Source organism: Schistocerca nitens, chromosome 12, assembly GCF_023898315.1.
Source record: "Schistocerca nitens isolate TAMUIC-IGC-003100 chromosome 12, iqSchNite1.1, whole genome shotgun sequence".
In the NCBI taxonomy this organism is placed as follows: Eukaryota; Metazoa; Arthropoda; class Insecta; order Orthoptera; family Acrididae; genus Schistocerca; species Schistocerca nitens.
Window position 1 is genome coordinate 21,845,963 of NC_064625.1, and position 18,778 is coordinate 21,864,740.

Below are 18,778 nucleotides of genomic sequence, written 5' to 3' on the forward strand. Positions count from 1 at the left end.
TATGGGCTGTAATTATCATGTGGCAGCGAAACTTGGTAGATATGCTAATGGGTTATGCGGAACCGATTTACACTCAAAAAAATATTAGTTCCAATTTTGGCCACCAGGTGCAAATCTGGTGCTGTACAGCATCTCGTCGACATCTCCAGTGTCCATATAGAACAAATTGTGAAGGCAGCGGTTATTCATAAAATCCACATTATGCGTTTCTCACTTGGTTATCCCTCCATGACCCCGCCCTGTTCCTAATCCGTTACATGTGGAAACGTCTCTACACGTCTTTCTTGCATTCATAGCGCCAGATACGCACATGGTGGCCGCAGTTGAAAGTAATTTTTTTCTGGCGTAGATCGGTTCCACGTTAACGTATCAGCATATCTATCAAGTTTCGCTGGCAGATGATAATTAGAACGCACTCCAGGGCTCTATGAGTAGCTCCACTTTGATTGTGACCACCCCGTATTTCTCTTGACGGCACAGAGGCGCTGCTAATACTTGTAGCCAGGCTCTCCCAGCTGCTACCTCGGCGTTCTGTATCTTTCACATAAAAACTAACATTACTCGCAATTTCAAACATAAATTTACTGATGTTTTTAAGCAAAAATGTTAATGTAATAATTATTTCAATGCTTGTTATTAGCTTAGCGTTAACTTTTCCGAATATTATACCTTAAGTTGAATTTATGGAAGAAATATATTACAAGGGGACCCTCCATACTGTAAATCACGGATTTTGATGCGCTTCAAATATGTTGCAGAGGCACTCACCCTTAGTACCTGTCTATCCGGTTTTTTAGCGACGGGCCTTGGTTTTTGAGAAAATCGATTTTGAAGTTCATTGCGCGACTTGTATACCCGTAACATTACGTGATTTCGAGCAAGTCAGCGTAGCGCAGCGGTAAAGGTTCACGGCTACCTCGCTGGACGTACCGTGTTCGTATCCTGCTGATGTACTTTTTTTTTCAAAATCGACCGAATTTTTCAATTTTATTTCAGAGAATATCAACGTAGTGTAAGGTGTGCGAAATTATAAAGATACTCTCCTGGAAATGGAAAAAAGAACACATTGACACCGGTGTGTCAGACCCACCATCCTTGCTCCGGACACTGCGAGAGGGCTGTACAAGCAATGATCACACGCACGGCACAGCGGACACACCAGGAACCGCGGTGTTGGCCGTCGAATGGCGCTAGCTGCGCAGCATTTGTGCACCGCCGCCGTCAGTGTCTGCCAGTTTGCCGTGGCATACGGAGCTCCATCGCAGTCTTTAACACTGGTAGCATGCCGCGACAGCGTGGACGTGAACCGTATGCGCAGTTGACGGACTTTGAGCGAGGGCGTATAGTGGGCATGCGGGAGGCCGGGTGGACGTACCGCCGAATTGCTCAACACGTGGGGCGTGAGGTCTCCACAGTACATCGATGTTGTCGCCAGTGGTCGGCGGAAGGTGCACGTGCCCGTCGACCTGGGACCGGACCGCAGCGACGCACGGATGCACGCCAAGACCGTAGGATCCTACGCAGTGCCGTAGGGGACCGCACCGCCACTTCCCAGCAAATTAGGGACACTGTTGCTCCTGGGGTATCGGCGAGGACCATTCGCAACCGTCTCCATGAAGGTGGGCTACGGTCCCGCACACCGTTAGGCCGTCTTCCGCTCACGCCCCAACATCGTGCAGCCCGCCTCCAGTGGTGTCGCGACAGGCGTGAATGGAGGGACGAATGGAGACGTGTCGTCTTCAGCGATGAGAGTCGCTTCTGCCTTGGTGCCAATGATGGTCGTATGCGTCTTTGGCGCCGTGCAGGTGAGCGCCACAATCAGGACTGCATACGACCGAGGCACACAGGGCCAACACCCGGCATCATGGTGTGGGGAGCAATCTCCTACACTGGCCGTACACCACTGGTGATCGTCGAGGGGACACTGAATAGTGCACGGTACATCCAAACCGTCATCGAACCCATCGTTCTACCATTCCTAGACCGGCAAGGGAACTTGCTGTTCCAACAGGACAATGCACGTCCGCATGTATCCCGTGCCACCCAACGTGCTCTAGAAGGTGTAAGTCAACTACCCTGGCCAGCAAGATCTCCGGATCTGTCCCCCATTGAGCATGTTTGGGACTGGATGAAGCGTCGTCTCACGCGGTCTGCACGTCCAGCACGAAGGCTGGTCCAACTGAGGCGCCAGGTGGAAATGGCATGGCAAGCCGTTCCACAGGACTACATCCAGCATCTCTACGATCGTCTCCATGGGAGAATAGCAGCCTGCATTGCTGCGAAAGGTGGATATACACTGTACTAGTGCCGACATTGTGCATGCTCTGTTGCCTGTGTCTATGTGCCTGTGGTTCTGTCAGTGTGATCATGTGATGTATCTGACCCCAGGAATGTGTCAATAAAGTTTCCCCTTCCTGGGACAATGAATTCACGGTGTTCTTATTTCAATTTCCAGGAGTGTATATTCAGTTATTAATTTTTCCTGTCACACAATATTACAAAATCTTATTTTTCATCGTCCACATTGCTTGATGTGCCAGAACAATACTGTGGCTGATATTTATCATAGAAACAACCGAAGCACAAATTTTCGCAGCGTCACGCGCATTTCATGAAAGCAACCGTCTTGCAGGCGCACGGTTTCTTCATGAGCGATACAGGGAAACACAATTCTTTCGCATTCAAAAAATATTTCTCTCTCATCCGCTAATTTCGAAGCGAACCATGCGTATCTAATCATGCTTTCAAAATTAGGTGCGCTGAAGCGATGTAGTATTAGCGAATGTACTTTTATCGAATCTTCCCTAGAAGCGATCTCTCTATTGTTTTCCATCAAGTCGGGAGCATTCCGAATCATTTTCGTGAAGATTTTTTCACCTGTCGGTAAAAATAAACATCGCAGGGCTGGCAATAAGGAGTGCACTTTGGTGGGACCACTTTTAGGGTGCAGGTGCTCGCTTTCATCAGTGAACAGATGATCGTATAAAGTTGAATCGGTTTCACCTCCCCACGAATCGGTGATGTACAAAATTTGTTTCTATCCCACGTACAGGAGAATTACAGAACTAAAAAATTCTTCGTACCCCAGTTTCGTTAACTTCCCGGATTTCGTGCAGCACACGACTACATTTCTGTATTTCCCAGTTAATTTGAGCACTCGTTTTTTAACGTGAGGACCAAATTTTCCGGACGGTTCTTGCATACATAAAAAAACATATGGGGGCAGGATTCGAACACAGCACCTCCAGCGCGGTAGCCGTGAACCTTTACCGCTGCGCTACGGTGACTTGCTCGAAATCACGTAATGTTACGTGTATACAAATAGCACATTGAACTTCAAAATAGATTTTCTCAAAAACCAAGGCCCGTCGCTAAAAAACCGGATAGCCAGGTACTCAGGGTAAGTGCCTCTACAACATACTTGAAGCGCATCAGAACCCGTGATTTACAGTATGGAGGGTCCCCTTGTTAGCCACATGAAATATAATCTGTTGCTAAACAAGGGGACATCTTTCTGATCAACTGCAATTTGAAAAAGGCTGTAAGGTGTGGAATGTGGAGTTTAAAATGACACTATTTAAGCAGTAATTCTGGGAAGGATAACCAAAGGAATTAAGGTAAACTGCCTGGCTTCTCACAAAATCTGACAGAAGCAGTTACCCAAATAAATCTTCTGGAAGAAACAGCGATCAGAACTGATCTCAAAAACTACAAAATCCATGATAAAATACATAGAATTTCAGATAGTTAAAAGTAGGGCGAGTTAGTGAATTTAAATATGTTGGAGAAACTAGACGAATTTGCAATAGCCGTAAGAATTAGTAAAATAGCAAGAGCGTATGGATGGACAAAAGTATCTTCAACAGGAAACCACAGCGGTAAGATAAAGATGTCTACATGTATGTGAATGGCTAACAATGAACTATAAGCTGAACAGAAGAAGCGTACTTGAAAGAAGGTTTATTAGAGGAACAATGTGTGTAATTACTAATTGTTGGAAAATGAGAAGTAACAACGAGATCTATGAAAACATAGAACAAATATCATAGTGCAGTCTAGTCATCATTGAACACTTCTACCGAATGGAACAAATATTGCTGTATTTCTGGTAATAGAAAGCGACAACAGAATCGATTACAGACAACTAGAGAAGAACCAGATCAAACAATCAGAAATGACAGATATAAAACATCTTAGGAAAATATTTCAAAAACTTCCTGAAAATCATTGCCTCCTAACATTTTATGTGAAAACTTTTAAAGCTTATTAAATAAAACAAACTTTATTAACATTCTACATCTTCGTTCTTCGTGTCTGTAATCTATTTCTCAACATAGTCACCCTGGCGACGAACATGTTGCTCCCAACGAGATACGAGTTTATTTACTGTTACTGCAGAATATTTGAAATTGTTGACGGAATCGCGACCTCACGTCTGCTTGCATCGCTTCGTCATTATCAAAGTGAAACCTTCAAATTCTGGAAATTTATGAAAATCGGATAGGGTATAGTCGGGATTTCATGGCGGATAATCGATGTGAGTGAACCCAAGGCTTCGGATTGTTGCAGATGTCACAATGCTCGTGCGGGGTCTGGCATTGCGATGCCAAAGAACAGGGTATTAAATCTGAGGAAAAACTCTTCGAATTCGAAACTGAATTACAGAACACTGTTTCTCACTCGCCGACATAGTTTCGTTCCACACCGCCACGTTATACGCTAAAATCGTAGCCCTCTTGTGACAAAGGAAGCAGCCAATTCGACTGAATATGTGCGTGACACGTATTACCTCAACCGATATTGAGAGCAGAATAGAAACTTTTGGAGAAATCGGGAACTACATGGACAGCGGGAAGAAAAAGACAACATGGGAAGGAATGGAGTACTGGAAAAAGATGTGAAGTTGTGAAGCGACCCTAGTTGATCTGTACGAAGACATAAAAAACATTATTTTCTTGGCGATGAATATACTTTTTTGAGTCTTCAGTCCTACCGATTTAGATATGTGGAAGTTCTGGCACCACTTTTCCGCCATCTTAAGATTTACATTAGTTAAAAGTGAGGCATGATGTACGGGGTGTTCAAAAAGTCTCTCCGAAGTGCCGTATGTTGTTAGTCGCATGTGCCGTACGATTGTTCGCCTGTCTGGGTTACTTCCCTTCAAGTGGACTCTCCCAACATTCCACTGTTTCGTTTGTCAGCCAGTGTCAGTAGTATCGTTGGTGTGTGTCGTTACGTGCTGACGTGAAAGTTTAAGTTTAGTTCCGTTGTTGGTTTGTTTCGTTTTTGTCACTGTTAAAATGCTAACGATTGAAGAACGTGTGTTTTTAGTCGAACAAGTGTTCAATGCTGGCGGTAAATACACAGTTTCAGTTAGTCAAACATTTAATTCAGTTTTCCCGGGGCAACACTCCCACATCGCGATAATGTGCGAGATTTGATTAACAAATTTCGAAGTACGGGTTCAGTGACAGATGCACCGAGAAGTGGTCGTCCCAGCGTTTTGTCTGAGGATAAACTACTCGATATTTCCGTTAAAATGTCCACGAGTCCGAACAAGTCAGTAAGAAAACTAGCCCAGGAAATCGATGTTACCGCCGGAACAGCCCACAGAGCTGTAAGGAAGAAATTAGAACTTTTCCCATACAAAGTGACAATCGCGCAAGAACTGAAAAATACTGATCATGGCAAGAGATAGCATTATTGTCAATGGTTCAACAATTTCGCTCAACGAAATGGAAGGTATATTCTTAATGACTTTCTTCACTGATGAGGCATGGTTTCATTTATCCCGGTAAACGAACTCACAAAATTGTCGCATGTGGAGTACTGCAAACCCATTATGTATTCATGAGGAACCACTTTTGTGAAAATCGGAGTTTCGATTGCAATTTCTAGACGTCGGATTGTGGGTCCTATATTTTTCAACGAAACAATACACGCACCACGATACTGCAGTGATGTTCTGTACCCATTCATAGGAGAACTTGTGTTAGGTGAAATACTGAACGGCTATTTTCAACAAGACGGTGCAACCGCGCATACAGCTCGCGTTTCAATCTCACTGCGTGTTGATGTTTTTGGTGATCGCATAATTTCACAGGGGCTTTGGCCTCCACGATCGCCTGACCTAACACCACCTGACTTTTTCTTCTGGTGTGCAGAGAAAGCATCTTTTTATAAAAACCGTCCAAAATCTATAGATGAATTGAAAACTGCAATATTCAGTTTCACTGCTTCTGTTACAGAAGAAATGTTACAGATTGTGTTTGGAAACATGATTAGACGAATTGAATTGTGTATTCAACAACAGGGGGGACACTTTCGACACTTAATGTGAAAATTTGTAAGTAAAAATGAATATTCAATAAATTAATAACTTGTATTTCACTGAGTTTCATTTCGGTATATTAACTGCGGAGAGACTTTTTGAACACCCCGTAGTTTGAGCACTTACTTTTTCCTGGGTCACCAGTCCTCACATTGATTTGATGCTGCCCCCGACGAGTCCGCTCCGGCAGGTGAGTGGTCAGCGTGACAGACTGTCAATCCTAAGGGCCCGGGTTCGATTCCCGGCTGGTTCGGAAATTTTCTCCGCCCAGGGACTGGGTGTTGTGTTGTCCCAATCAACATCATTTCACCCCCATCGACGCGCAGGTCGCCGAAGTGGCGTCAAATCGAAAGACCTGCACCAGGCGAACGGTCTGCCCGACGGGAGGCCCTCGTCACACGACATTTCCATTTCATTTCTGTTACTGGCCAGTTTTGATATCTCAGAGTAGGAGGTTCAAGCAACGTCCTAAACCCTTTGTTCGAAATATTGCAATCTCCATCTTGCCCTAAAGTTTTTGCGCTATATATTCACCGAGCCATCTGATGTTAAACGTACTTAAGTGATCGAGATAAAAATTTGTTAGCAATAAAGACTACGGTCTACACCACTGGCCATTAAAATTACTACATCAAGAAGAAATGCAGATGATAAATGGGTATTCATTGGACAAATATATTATACTAGAACTGACATTTTCACGCAATTTGGGTGCATAGATCCTGAGAAATCAGTACCCAGAACAACCACCTGTGGCCGTAATAACGGCCTCGATACGCCTAGGCATTGAGGCACACAGAGCTTGGATGGCGTGTACAGGTACAGCTGCCCATGCAGCTTCAACAAGATACCACAGTTCATCAAGAGTAGTGACTGGCGTGTTGTGACGAGCCAGTTGCTCGGCCACCATTGACCAGACGTTTTCATTTGGTGAGAGATCTGGAGAATGTGCTGGCCAGGGCAGCAGTCGAACATTATCTGTATCCAGAAAGGCCCGTACAGGACCTGCAGCATGCGGTCGTTCATTATCCTACTGAAATGTAGGGTTTCACAGGCATCGAATGAAGGGTAGAGCCACGGGTCGTAACAGATCTGAAATGTAACGTCCACTGTTCAAAGTGCCGTCAATGCGAACAAGAGGTGACCGAGACGTGCAACCAATGGCACCCCATACCATCACGCTGGGTGACACTCCAGTATGGCGATCACGAGTACACGCTTCCAATGTGCATTCACTGCGATGTTGCCAAACACGGATACGACCATCATGATGCTGTAAACAGAACCTGGATTCATCCGAAAAATTACCTTTTGCCGTTCGTGCACCCAGGGTCGTCGTTGAGTACACCATCGCAGGCGCTCATGTATGTGATGCAGCGTCAAGGGTAACCGCAGCCACAGTCTCCGAGCTGATAGTCCATGCTGCTGCAAACGTCGTCGAACTGTTCGTGCAGGTGGTTGTTCTCTTGCAATCGTCCCCATCTGTTGACTCAGGGATCGATGCGTGGCTGCACGATCCGTTACAGCCATGCGGATAAGGTGCCTGTCATGTCGACTGCTAATGATACGAGGCCGTTGGGATCCAGCATGGCGTTCCGTATTACCCTTCTGAACCCACCGATTCCATATTCTGGTAACAGTCATTGGATCTCGACCAACGCTAGCACCGATGTCGCGATACGATAAACCGCAACCGCGATAGGCTACAATCCGGCCTTTATCAGAATCGGAAACGTGATGGTACGCATTTCTCCTCCTTACACGAGGCATCACAACAACGTTTCACCAGGCAACGCCGGTCAACTGCTGCTTGTGTATGAGAAATCTGCTGGAAACTTTCCTCATGTCAGCACGTTCTAGGTGTCGCCACCGGCGCCAGCCTTGTGTGAATGCTCTTAAAAGCTAATCATTTGCATCACAGCATCTTCTTCCTGTCGGTTAAATTTCCCGTCTGTAGCGCGTCATCTTCGTGGTGTAGCAATTTTAATGGCCAGTAGTGTACATATAAGCACAACTTGGGACCCGGCCATCGAAGGTCGATGTGGACGCGGCGGGTGTGAAACGAGAACGTACAAGGGTTGGAAAAGGAGTACAGAAGCACAGCGAAAAATCCGTGCTTGAACACAAACCCAGATGCTAGCCAAGCCTGAGGGTTGAGCTGGTGTATTTGGCCGCGAACGGCACCTGTGCAGTGTCCTCAACACGATGCAATGATTAGTCGTGGTCAGAAAAGGTGTTCTGCATAGTTGTGAGTGCATTATGTCGGGGCTCAGCGAATTCGGAAATGTCAACGTTGATGTTAATCCTATGGTGGCAGCTTACGTAAACAAGGGAGGCGAAATGGTAGCTTTTTAAAGACGCACCATACAGAAAATTTATGCCGCATACAACGTGGTCATGAATAGCATTGGCTGGTTCGTTGATTTGGGGGCAGGGGAACTAACAGCGAGGTCTTCGGTCCCATCGTATTAGGGAAGAATGGGGAAGGAGGTCGGCATGGCCTTTCAAAGAACCCATCCCGGCGTTTGCCTGAAGCGATGTAGGGGAATGGTCGGGCGCACGTTTAAACCGTCGTCCTCCCGAATCCGCGTGTCTTAACGCACTGCGCCACCTCTGTCTGTCATTGAAAAGCAAAACTGTGACTAAAAATAAGGGGATGAGAGCTTCAAAAGTCACAGCTCTGCAGGATGCATAATGTCAATTCCCTGCAGCACTACTTCAGACATTAGTCGAGTTCATGCGCGTCGTGTTGCGGCACTTCTGCGTGCTCGCGGGAGTCCTACAAGATGTTAGGCAGGTGTACCAGTTTCTTTGGCTCTTCATTGTACTAGAAATAGTTTAATATAAACATATATGAAGTATAAAAGTTAAAGATAAGGAGAGGGTGGTCAGAAACTGTCTGGAAAGCTTGTAAGAGTGTTGCAGGGTACGTTGTGCTACAAATAATAGTCGATAAAAAATTCGATACGCTGCGCAGCTGCCGAGTTAACTAGTATTGAAGTTAGACAAGACAATCAGCCCGTTGCGCAACCCAAAGTCAAGCTGCCCGTCATTGACGGTGTCGCCAAACGTGATCCTCGTGTGGTTTCCTAAAACCGTACAAGAGAGCGACGTGGGACTGCAGTAAGGATCGAACACGAGCCAAAGGCTGAGCAGTCTCGTGCGCTGTCACCTACCCTGTGACAACAACCGACACTAATTGTTGCTTGCATTTGCGCACGCAACATCCAGATTGGCTGACTTCAGTTCTAATTAACTAGGAGACGTCGCAAAGTATCGAATTTGTTTCCTAACAATTATTTCGCAGCAGAACCTATCCCAGGACATACAATTTTTTCAGACTTTTTGGCCACCGGTATACAGGTTGTTCGGAAATTTCCGTTACCGACCTCTAGGGGAGTGAGTACGAAATATTTCGTTTCGAATTGTTACCTAATAACTGTACTGCGTCACACCTAATTCAATTCCTCAGTGTCGTAGAACGGAAACGGCATGTTTCCTGACATGGTTTCATATTCAAAATATTATCTACTCACTCCTCTCTGCAAGCCCTAGAAGTTTGTAACGGGAATTTCCGAACACCCTGTACACGAAAACAATTAAATACTACGAAATCCTGTACGGCATCTCTTACGTTCTTTATTTGTCGACTGTTATCGAGTTTCGCGCTCGCATCGAGCTGCAAGTTATTTGTGTCAGTTCCGTGAAAGCTTGGAGGTATACTAACTTCTCCCTGCCGTATCGTGTGGGCAGCAGTGTTCACGGAAGAAAAGAGCATTAGAACGTATCAAAACCTAGAATTGTGAAGGGCAACCATAACTTGTTAGCACGACAACAAGAAAAAGAATAAGTAAATATGTGAGCAGACTATACTCTTTGCTCAAAAGATGATAGGTTAATATCGTGTAGAGACCTTCTTAATGGGAAGGGGGAGAATGACGGGTACGTATGCGAAGTTGCAATATTTTGCAAAAACCATATAAAGTCCAAAGTTTTCAAGGCAATGCTGCTAAATTTGGCGCAGGTTTTGTGGAAGGTTATCTCGATACACACATACGTATTTATACTTACTGAAGTAATACGTTTTCAGTTATAAACATTTGAAAATTTTTTAACAAGGTGAGTGCAGATCTTCCTTTTTTTAAACAAAATCTCTCAGAGTGAAATTAATGTATTTTTGTACAACGTTTGATACACCGTTATTACAAATATCTGTGGAACACAATATTCAAATCTTCTTTAGCTAGCTCTCGAAATTTCTGTGAAAAAATGTACACTGAATCTCAGGGCTTTTCTCTTACATAAATGCCTTACTATTGTAGTAAATGAAAATTGCTTCTACAGAATGTTTCACTACAGTGTTGACTAACTGAAAGCCAAATTTACGTACTAAAGTGTCAGTAGCTTGTAAGGAAAAGTTACATAAAGCTGGTAAGATGTAAGCTATGGGAGACCTGAGTCAAAGAATTGACAGTGTATTTGTGTTTACCTTCCCTGGATGAACTAGAGCAAACCATATGCATTCTCCTCTTCACCCTCAAGCAGTCTTTTTCTTCTGGTTGTCCTCTTAGGTTAACCTCATTTTCAAACTGTGCTAACAATAATGTTAGCTGCATCACTTTTATTGTTATCTATTTCCTTTAATATAGGCACTGTGAAAACACCCTGATCAAATCCTACCCTCTGCAAAGTGCGTAGTCTGCCAAGATTACACAGTTAAAAACTAAACAAGCATTAAACGCTGCAACTTCATCAGCACTTGTGGAAATAAATGTTGCCTTGTGGCGTGGTTTTCCTATCAGAGAGCCTTTCATTACAATTTTGAGTTTTTCCATGCACACACTTCTGTAGAAGTTCTGGATCTGCTGAACACCGAAATATTCCCCACATTGTGTCTGCATAAAACGGGAAGAAAACGCCGCAACATTAAATAACATGAGGAAATACAGAACACCTAAGGAGCGTGGCCCCGTGCAAGCTTTTGTAAATTATTGTTTTTATCACACGAGTGGAATTGGAACGTAATATTCAGGAACTGAAATTTCAATACAATGTCGTAAATGAAGATCCAATAAAAAAAAATTTCAAAATTTTGAACTCTTTCACGTTCATCCCCCCTTAAATCCGTGCCATGATTGACTAATTACGTTATTCCACAGTTCAATCAAAACGATTAACGAGTACATCAGCACACATCCAAAACTTTTTATGTTGCAGGAGGAAACGAGTGCCGACAAGTTCTGGCGGCGTTTCGCCCGCAGGAGGTGAACCATCTTCAGGACAGAGACGACTGCGTCGCTGGTTCCAGTACTCCCACCCTCTAACACCCTGGACAACCCTGCAGTCCCATAAGGTTTTCTCCTGGACTACCGTCTGCAATCACCGATGTCATCAACATTCCTAACAACGAATGCTCAGTTTTCCGTTGTTTTATTGTCTCAGTAAACTGTTTTGTGTTTAGCGTCTTTCATAGTCTATTGTAACTATTGAATTGTAGGGAAGATAATATTATCTCCCCAATTTTGTTAAATCAGTACATCATGTTTTCGTTTACCATTATGTAAATCACTTCGAAATGCAAAATGATCTGTGCACATTTCCTCGAAGACTCACCATCAGGTATATCTGATGCTTACTATGTATTACCCTACCTCATGAAGACAACAATAATTTATTCTGCAAAGCGTTTTTGTTACATTAAACGATTAAACAATTGCAGAATGCAAATACCTTTCTCAATAGTTACACATTCGGCAGAGCAAGAATACACACAATAATTTTTTACGCAGCGAGAAATTAATACGAAAACAACTCTTTGATTCCTAAGTTTTATGTCCATTACATTATGGTCACTATACTTATTTATAAATTTGTTTGTATCTGGTGATTTTATGTGGAGCTAAGATACGAGTTGATCAAATTCGTTACATTTCCTACTTCCGTTGAACACACATACACATTAGCTACGACACATTCAGTCTTGTACAATAGAAAAAGATTGGAAGGGATCAGTCAATTAAAATATCTTCTACTTGTGTACACCATTTCATACAATTACATCGCAAATGAAATATTTCAGAGTCATAATAAAAATGTATTTCCCCTTGTTTAGGAAGATTGTGAACCACTGAAAACTTTTCGAGAACAGTGCTTTTAGTTCTTAATGTCCAGGAGAATTCCCTTAGATGAAAGATCTGTATACTATGTTCCCCATTAGATAAGACAAAAGTATTAATTACCTGTATTAGAATACTTAATAAACCACCACTAGTGGCTGTTATTGTTTATACCCAATGTAACTGTGTCAAAAAACTAATAATAATAATAAAAATAAAATAATGTAGCCAACCTAACCTGTTGATCAGCGATGTGCGAAGTCGCCTATACGTAAATTTTACCCTGTTTGTGGTGGTTATATGTTATTCTGAAATTATAGAACTGTGTTACTTTCATCAGCAGCATGTGTACTGACATGTGGATTTAAGAAAATAAAACAGTATTTATTGGTAACTAGGCATCAGCTATGCTTTGTTTTATTTCCATTGGCCCTTCAACACTCACTGACGGAAGTTTGCACTCAGCTATTTCTTTTTATTTTGTTTTCTGGACTGAGTCCTTTTGCATGTTAACAAAAAGAGGTAGACATGAGAAACTATTTCTGCAGGCTTTACTAACAATTATCATTAAAGCGCTGTACTGAATGTTTCCATACACAGATCAAAATGAACACAGCAAAGGTAATAGGAAAGACGTTAGTTATCAGTTTAGACTTTGCTTAATATAAAGCAGATAAACAGAAAAAGACTCTGTGTGCGTGTAGTTGTCGTTTGCTTGTAATGGATCATTGTGAGATGCATCCGTTTTTTAATTCTTTGGTGCATCTGTCTTTTTAATTCTTCAGTGTGTTGATCGCACAAATATATATAAATAAAATAAATAAAAATACTAATAATATATATACAAATATATATAATTATATAATATATATATGTAATTATATAATAAAAGTTAGTCATGCTGGGAGAATGGAGGTCAGTTCAGAATGAACATTGTTACATGTCCTTACGTTAATGTGAATTTTTCGTTCTTCGCTTTAGTCAGATAATTTAAAGAAAAAAAATCACAAATAAGATTCAGTTTCAATTACATTTCGAATCTGCAGATAGCCCAAACTTATTGTTACTTCTACCAACAACTCGTTAATTTCACTTACGATTTGAATCTGCTGATATTCTCAATCTTGTGGTTCACATCGGCCAGCTATTACTTGAAGATTTTTGCTCCAGAACACAGACCCCACTCAAAAACCACTGACAAGAAAGTCTACGTGGAAACTATGCAGGGAGATACGAAAGAGAATAGCTTTAAGAGACTGCAAAAGTTGTTGAATGTGGTAGGTACATAAATGAAAAAGATTATCATAAGGCTGAGAGGTATGGAGAACAGCAGTAAAGCGATCAACACACTGAAGAATTAAAAAGACAGATGCACCAAAGAATTAAAAAACGGATGCATCTCACAATGATCCATTACAAGCAAACGACAACTACACGCACACAGAGTCTTTTTCTGTTTATCTGCTTTTTACTTGCAGAAAATTTTGATGTTCTAAGTAGGAAAATATTTATAAGCGCACACAAAAATACAATTACTTACACACGGAAAGAATTTAAAAACCTGGAACAACAGAAAATCTGGAAAGGAGACAAAATAAATAGGAAATTAATTCACCTGGGCTCTGTATGGCCAATACTGAAGTCCATAATGAGGATTTTAAGCTCATAAATATGGAATGAGTTTCATATCGTCCAGACTTTAGGCAAATGACTTCACAGCAAGACATGCTGTGCTCAGAAAGTATACTCTTGCTTGACAGAGGTCTTTTATTATTCATTTATATTACAGTATATGTTTACCAACCGCCTACTTCATATTATGTAGATAATCCTACACCATAAAATATGTATTATTTAAGAATTATGATGTTAATGCTTTTTACACCTTTATTGTAATTACCTATACAGTGTCCTTGGTCAGTTTACTGTGCAGTTAGATTCCTTGCCAGTGTTTTGAGCTTCCCTACATTTTTTTTGTTTCTAAATTAAGTTAGGCAGGCTCTTGCTCGACAGTCAAGGATATCTGTTAGTGTAATAACTACTCAAATTTATTCACAGTGTGTGTGATTGACTAAAATAGAAGATTCACTCTGACAGTGTAGCCAGGACACTAACTTTTTTAACAGATTGCTACATTTAGGCTGATTTTTGTTTTTAGTCGTTATTCCAATGTAAATTTTCTATAATTTGAAAATTGGTAATTAACAACTGAAAAAAAATACTAAAAACACGTAGAACACACGCATGTGAGCTGCAGATAGTGGAAGGCGGAGTGCAGCGTAAGTTGTTCGAATGCAGCTCCAAATTCACCTAAGAATTTCCTTAAGTCCAAAATCTAAAGAGCAGGTAAGTACTTTTCTGAATGACACAGCACCAAATCCAGCAAAATGGAGCAATATAAATTGACATTAACTACCACACTTGTCCGCCCCCGGAAGCTGAATGTTCAGCGTGGCGGCCGGCCGAAGTGGCCGTGCGGTTAACGGCGCTGCAGTCTGGAACCGCAAGACCGCTACGGTCGCAGGTTCGAATCCTGCCCCGGGCATGGATGTTTGTGCTGTCCTTAGGTTAGTTAGGTTTAACTAGTTCTAAGTTCTAGGGGACTAATGACCTCAGCAGTTGAGTCCCATAGTGCTCAGAGCCATTTGAACCAATTTTTCAGCGTGGCGGATTGTCAATCCTCTGGGCCCGGGTTCGATTCCCGGCTGAGTCCAGGAATTTTCTCCGCCCACGGAGTGGGTATTGTGCTATCATCATCCTCATCGACTGCAGGTCGCCGAAGTGGCGTCAAATTGAAAGACCGGCACCCGGCGAACGGTCTACCCGACAGGGGGCCCTAGCCGTACGATTAAATGAATTTAAATGAAACTAACACACTAGTACATACTCTTGAAGCTTTCGTTCGATGTTGTAATTTAGTTAGGTCTTTCCATAAATGATTTCAAATTCCAGTCTAAGGCAATCGTTATTGAAATGGAAAACCCTGACACATGACTCTGGCTGTCAGTAGAAAATGTATTCACTTCCATGATAGTTTGAGTAAAATATATAAATGCTTGAAAAGATATTAAATATGTCAGAAATTTGTTTCCTGCACTCACTCACACGCTAATCCAAACTATCACTGATATGTTTTTGTTGTTGTCTTCAGTCCTGAGACTGGTTTGATACAGCTGTCCATGCTACTCTATCCTGTGCAAGCTTCTTCATCTCCCAGTACTTACCGCAACCTACATCCTTCTGAATCTGCTTAGTGTATTCATCTCTTGGTCTCCCTCTACGATTTTTACCCTCCACGCTGCCCTCCAATACTAAATTGGTGATTCCTTGATGTCTCAGAACACGTCCTACCAACCGATCCCTTCTTCTAGTCAAGTTGTGCCACAAACTCCTCTTCTCCCCAATTCTATTCAATACCTCCTCATTAGTTATATATTCACAGAACTAAAACCACATGGCGTGTCACTGAAATTGTTTATTAACTCAACGACTTGAACGTTGGCAGGAAACATGAGTGAGAGTCAACCCTATGTTAATTCGACTAAAACTTTCATAAAATAGAGTAAGGTACTAAATGTTATTTTTTATACATTTCTTGTTCTATTCATAAAAGCACAGTGGGCTGCTTAAAATCTAATTATTGAATCACAGTCTCTTTCGCCATATACCTAACAAGGTTCCTCATCAAGCAAAGCATACGTTAACTGGGAAAGTTCTACACATTACTGACCGAAATGAAATTTGCGTTACAACCAGAGGAACTCGTCCGAAAATTTTAAAAAGGAAAAATTGTGCAAACTCAATCACCCTGACCCACTGAGATGTGGTTAAGTTGTCATAGATAATACACGTCCCATTCTGACAACCCGCAAATCCAAGTCTCTAGCACTGCATTCACACCTGTCAATGAGAGACAACCTAATACTTGTAACTCTTCAGGCTTTCCCGGTGATCTAATGACATCTTGGGTTGCCGGGTGTTCTGCCGGATATCAGCGTCGTACTTGCACGATATTTCGGTCACGTAGCTCGTAACCTTCATCAGGTGCGACCTGAGACTGCTCCTCGAGTGGACCTGGTCCAGTATTTATGCCTATGGCCTTCCCCCTCCACCAACGGCTGCAGGCGCTTCCTCTGTGGTCCGCGCCCATTCCCTGCGACCTGCTGGAGCGTTGCTGCTCCGTTTTCCGTCCGCTGCGGTTCTAGGTGTTCCCTCTGCGGTCCGCGCCCACCAAACCCGCTCCTGGGGGTTTCATCTACGGTCTGGGGTACCAAGCGTTGCCGCTCCAGCAGGGCGTGGTGAGCGGGCGCGGACCGCAGGGGGAACGCTTGGTACCCCAGACCGTAGATGAAACCCCCAGGAGCGGGTTTGGTGGGCGCGGACCGCAGAGGGAACACCTAGAACCGCAGTAGACGGAAAACGGAGCAGCAACGCTCCAGCAGGTCGCAGGGAATGGGCGCAGACCACAGAGGAAGCGCCTGCAGCCGTTGGTGGAGGGGAAAGGCCATAGGCATAAATACTGGACCAGATCCACTCGAGGAGCAGTCTCAGGTCGCACCTGATGAAGGTTACGAGCTACGTGACCGAAATATCGTGCAAGTACGACGCTGATATCCGGCAGAACACCCGGCGACCCAAGATGTCAACCTAATACTTGTTACGCCCTGGTTGGCTGATATACTGCAGTGCAAATGGCGGACGCAGAGTGAGATGACTGAAAGTTTCATTATTCTCAATTCTTACTATGGCAACAGATAAACGGAAATGTGTAAAGCTCGGACAATATTATCATTATCTATAGTTTTTCTCTAAAAATTGCTAGGCTGTCTAGTGAAACGTGATTATCGTTATTATAAAAAACCCTTGTTCCTACATCTCAGTACTCAAACATTTTCTGGAACTTCCTACTATCGGAGAAGTCAGTTATCTGCTAAGGAACAGCCGGCCGGAGTGGCCGAGCGGTTCTAGGCGCCACAGTCTGGAACTGCGCGACCGCTACGGTCGCAGGTTCGGATCCTGCCTCGGGCATGGATGTGTGTGATGTCCTTAAGTTAGTTAGGTTTAAGTAGTTCTAAGTTCTAGGGGACTGATGACCTAAGATGTTAAGTCCCATACTGCTCAGAGCCATTTGAACCATTTGCTAAGGAACAAGAAAACAGAAATTATTATTCTTCCTATAAATCATGAAAAACAATTCTCTTGTATCCGCCTGCGATTTTTAAAATATTCTCTAACATCAATTACACAGTAATGCTCCAGCACGCAACAAGCAACTTACCTCGTCTTGCCGCTGCAACATGCTAAAATAGGTAATTTCCAAGAATGATTGCCTCTCGATGTCGCGGGGTCCGAACAATACATATTGATCGAGCGATCCTAAATCGATCACGCGACTCTGGTGGCGGACGTTATGAGTATGTTTACGGTGGTCACTACAGCAACGACAAAAGAAGAGAGTCACAAAAATTCTTTGTGGATGTTATCGTCATGTGAAAGTCCATGTGATGTGTACGCTACGGGAACAATTCCCTTTTTGTCATTAATTTGCGGAGGTGTATAACTTAGAACAACTAAGGGAACGACGGAAAACGGATAAAAATGACGATCATAAATAATTGATCATAACGCCCACCACCAGTCGCATGATCGATTTAGGATCGCACGTTCGATGTGTATCGTTTGGACCTTCGATAGGCAATCGTTCTTAGAAATTACCCAAAAATAATTCAAAAGAAGTACTGCGCTCCATGTAGATTGCAATGCATGGTCACAACCACTGATTCAATTATTCTCCTGTTTCTCTCTTATAGAAAAAAAATTATCATAAGGGCTTTATTCAACAAGCCGTAAGCGGTGAAAAAGATGAAATGAATCAATAAAAACTTTTAATTTACTATATTCTGAAAATTGACGGTCCACACGCTGACAAACATTTCTCAGACCTTTATTTTCCTTGGACAGTTTCATTAGCAGAAACTTTAATTATTCCTCAATGTCTTTAATCATTAATCACATATCTCACAACAAAGATACGAATATTACTTTCAATGTATGCGTACGCAGATCTGACAACATCCCTTCAGAACGCAAGCAAGCAACAACTTCGAGCACCATAAAGGCAAATTACTAGCTATCTCCTCAGGCGCCATTAGCACGGTCAGTGCAGGCTGCGACCTCTAATGTCGGGCGGTTCCTCTATACGCCAGGCAGCGTCTGACTACTCTCAACAACTGTTCGCTCGCTACCACTAGTTATAAAAATATCTCAGACTCAGAGTTTGTGTATGCACGCAGCAGCACAATCAATAGTCAACTGACCAGTAAAACATACA

The 18,778-nt window shown here is 42.8% G+C and overlaps 1 protein-coding gene across 1 annotated transcript in view; it reads left to right on the top strand.

Moving 5' to 3' along the window:
- The window catches only part of LOC126215117 (neuropeptide F-like), a 644,911-nt gene extending 632,060 nt beyond the window's left edge, over positions 1-12,851 (top strand). The window contains exon 5 of the mRNA XM_049941771.1: positions 11,549-12,851. Coding sequence (XP_049797728.1) covers positions 11,549-11,599 — 51 coding nt within the window. The 3' untranslated portion in view covers positions 11,600-12,851. The remainder of the gene's footprint in view (positions 1-11,548) is intronic.
- Positions 12,852-18,778: the final 5,927 nt, after the last annotated feature.